The sequence below is a fragment of the Echinops telfairi genome, unplaced genomic scaffold, assembly GCF_000313985.2.
Source record: "Echinops telfairi isolate 266 unplaced genomic scaffold, ASM31398v2 ScPeMD7_7467;HRSCAF=8505_1, whole genome shotgun sequence".
In the NCBI taxonomy this organism is placed as follows: domain Eukaryota; kingdom Metazoa; phylum Chordata; class Mammalia; order Afrosoricida; family Tenrecidae; genus Echinops; species Echinops telfairi.
The window spans coordinates 34,766,772-34,770,679 of NW_022111368.1; the positions used below are offsets into that span (position 1 = coordinate 34,766,772).

The window sequence follows — 3,908 nt, forward strand, 5'->3', positions numbered from 1 at the left end:
GTTTTTTTTAGTATATATTAGGTTAATGTAGCTTAGCAAATAATTACACTCACCTGTCAGTCACAGTTTCCCTGGTGTTTTCATCCCTTCCATGGACATCAGGAATCTTAATTTTCTGATCACCAGCCTTCTAAAATTCAGGTCTAATGCAAAGGTAAATCAAAGGCCTCAGGGAAAAAAAAATTCCTCTCTTATTTTTACAGAAGGAAATGGCCTTGATCAAAGGCGAATACTCTTTCTCTATATATTTTTAGTTCCCAATCTGCTTCCTTTAGAGAGCATGGACATCCACCGTGAGGGCATGCACTCTCTCCTGCCATTTCCTCACTTTGTCACTGAGTAGTAATGCACGAGTCCTCATCTGCTACATGATCTGTGGTATGCTGCCACACCACCAACTAGTGACTGGACACGCACCCCATTTCAGCTTCCTGCCCCACCATCCAGCTCCCCCAGGACTGATAGTGCATGCTCTCTTACCATTCAACCACGGATCAGAGGGACAAGCCCCCTCCATCCAGTGTAGGTATTCAGGAATTTCAGTTCCCATAGGTAAACTAGACACCTCTGTACCCGCACTCCAACCTCATGGTCATGGGTAATGTACACGCTCTGAGTTCACAGCCTGATGACTCTGTCATTCAGGGTCCTCCTCTCTTTTACTGATGCTCTACTTTACCAAGGACGATATCCCTTCCTCCACGTCCTCATATGCCCCTGTTGGCAACACTATGATTCAAATGCATCGATTCTTCTTCAGATTTGCTTATTCAATGTCTAGCTCGCACATGCACATGGGACAGTTGAAAATGTCATGGCTCAGAGCAGGCGTCCCAGAGTCCTCACAGTAACTTTCCTGCTTGACAACTGTCTCAAAGGGTCTTTGCAGCCCATTTACCCAATGCAATGGGTAATTCGATCGATCATTCGATCTTTCTACTGCTGCTTCATGAACTGATTTTTCAGTCTTCCTTATTCGAAGTCCAACTCTTTTATTTACTCGATTTCCCATTTTAAGCTTCCTTTTCTTATATTTCAGTATTATTGTTAAATAGAATCAGTGAGTCTTGGATATCTTTCAAATTTCTGATACTTAAAGAAATGCTTTCAGTGTTTTACTTTTTAGTCTGTTTAATTCACTACCATTTCAATGAAACTCATTGGTTATTGCTGTAGGGTGTGATTTTTTTCCTTTTAAATTGCCATATTTTTCTCTTTCATTTTTTTAATTTAAGAATTTCACTAATAAATGTTCACAATAAATGATCCTACATTTATGGGGACAAATCTACTCTCTCATAATTTGTTTTATACATCAGTGGATTGAATTGCTTACTCTTTTGCTGTATCTATGTTCTTAAGCCAGATTGGTCATGGATTTGCCTTTTGATGTTGACCCTTAATTTTTTGATTCTCAATTTTTTTCCATAAAACTATTCAAATAAACTCAAAATAATGATGAGATGAGTCCCAGTATATATTTAATCTAGCTAAACCAATCATCACCACTCTATTTCAGAGGATTGCTAATATTTATAGATACATAATAATATACTTTTAGAAAGAATCATCTTTTCTAGGATTTAGTTAAAAGTGTATTATTATTTAGCACTAAATATTAGAAATTCTCTCAAATATAACTACAATATAATATTCATGCATAAAGTCATACAAATAAGTTTCAAAACATTTGTGAAAAGTAAATATTACCTTGATTCCATTTTAGATGAACTTTTTGAAGGCCCTTTGTACAATACTTTAACATAATCAAATACTCATTTCCCCCTAAATCTTCTCACAAATATTTTTCTCATTTAGTCAGTTAAGTTCAAGTGTTAAAACTGGTCTGCAGAAACTGCATCCTATTGAAGTCAATAGCTTTGTTCATATGAAAGTGAACGTGAGTTAGTTGCTGATCAAGCCTAACATCATCAAGTTGATGCCAACAGATACATCAAACATAAAGTGCCCTTCTTTTGATGTCTTATTCCACTTAACTTTCCTTTGCCTCAGTTTTCTCTTTCATATTTGTCTTGGTTATCTAGTGCTGCTATAACCATATGTGCACAGCTTTGACAAACAGAAATGCATTCTCTCTCTGCTTGGGAGGCTTGAAGTGCAAACTCAGGACACCAGCCCTAGGGGCCTCCTTTCTTTCTCAGTCAGCTCTAGAAGAAGGGGTTCTTGACTCACGTCAACATCTGTGTGGTCGGCGTTTGGGGAGAATCTCTACATACCTCTGCATTAATCTTCCCATGGATCCAGGAGGGATCAAAGAATGTTCTCAATTCTGAGTTCTCTCTCTTTTTTTTCTTGGTGATAGGACTTTCCTCTGATCACTGTTCATTTATCTAATTGTTTTTATATTTCAAAAGAAATAGACACTATTTCCTTGACTTGACTGACAGCCAGCTAATCCTTCAGACTGCATTCTACCTCTTTAGCGTAATCACCACTGATCCTACCTCATTAACATTCTAGAGGTTAGGATTTACAATGCATAGTATAAATGTATTAAATTGCAAAATGGGGATAAATACATCGTATGGAGAATCATGGTCCAGACAAATTGACATATATTAGGTAGGAGGGGAGGAATAAAACTCAATCCATAACACTTTGTAACACACCAAAATGTGTGCCACGGGGGGTATAATCATTTCTTTAATCTGCCAGAATAAAGCAAAATAATTTATAAATTATTAAGGGTGCATGGGGGAAAGGGGAGAAGGAAGGGAAGGGGGGGAAGGAAAATGAGCGGATTCCGGGAACCCAAGAGGCAAGAGAATTTTGGGAATGATGAGGGCAACAAATGTATAGATGTGCTTTACACAATTGATCTATGTATTGTGATGAATTGTATGAGCCCCAATAAATTGATTAATTAAAAAAAAAAAAAAAGGACTCTGGAAAAGGGGCAAACTTCAATCGCTCCTGAAGTAAATACTGGACAATTAACAGGAAACAGGCAATGTCTGTGCAATTCCCAGTCTCTCCTGGGAAAAATCTCCTCCCTATGGTAGGAATTCCCTTGAACCCATGCCAAGTCTTCCCTCATGCCTTCTGTACCACCTACACATTCCTATTTTTGATCTTTATGCCCCTCCCTCTGGTCTTCCTATAAAAGTACAGGCCTTCCTGCCTGACCATCTCAGAGCCCAGGAAGACAGGTAAATGGGATCTACAGGAAGGAGAGACACATCAGTTTTCCTTCACACACTATGGGGGGAAGATGCAGGAGGGAACCAGTCTTCCTAGAACATAGATGTTCAGACCTAGCAAAGGGATGTCTTAAGGGAATTAGTGATACGAATTCTACAGGCCTTTTCAGAATTACAAAAAGGGGTGAAGGCCACCCACGTCAATTTATTTCTAGAGTATCAAGGAGAACGCAAGAGATAGAATACAGGAGGTCTCTACATTCACTCTCTCTCTCTCTGATCGCCTTTCCTCCATTGATCTCTGATTTCTTCCTGACACGCAGACATAATGCTGCCTTACATAGCCCTCCCCAGTGTCTTCTGGATGCTTCTCTCTTGTCTGATGCTTCCATCCCAGGTCCAAGGTAAGATTTTTCTGCTACTAGCACTTCCTTCCATGCAAATGTTTAGGGAGAGAAAAAGAAAAAACTCCCCTGGGTGAAATATGTGGTAATGATGAGGTATATGGTTACACAATCAAATGATATGCAATTCCAGCAGCATCATTACTTCCTCCATGTCATTGTGGGACACATCAAAGTAACTTAATCAGAGTGGAACGGGTCATTTTCTATTTTGTCAGCGCACTCTAATTATAGTTGGGAGGTTGAAGAGGTAAGTTATGAAGAGGCAATGATAAGTTATAGAAAGGGCCAAGAGTAGAAATATTTATCCAGGAAGAGTTGGACATTGAATAAAGGAGAAAGG

General features: G+C 38.9%; 1 protein-coding gene across 2 annotated transcripts in view; it reads left to right on the plus strand.

Annotated features, from left to right (window-relative positions):
• Window positions 1–3,489: 3,489 nt before the first annotated feature.
• Window positions 3,490–3,908, plus strand: part of LOC101649230 (regenerating islet-derived protein 3-alpha-like) — a 2,933-nt gene continuing 2,514 nt past the window's right edge. For both annotated transcript variants that reach the window (XM_004713842.1, XM_004713843.1), the window contains exon 1: window positions 3,490–3,565. In XM_004713842.1, coding sequence (XP_004713899.1) covers window positions 3,490–3,565 — 76 coding nt within the window. The remainder of the gene's footprint in view (window positions 3,566–3,908) is intronic.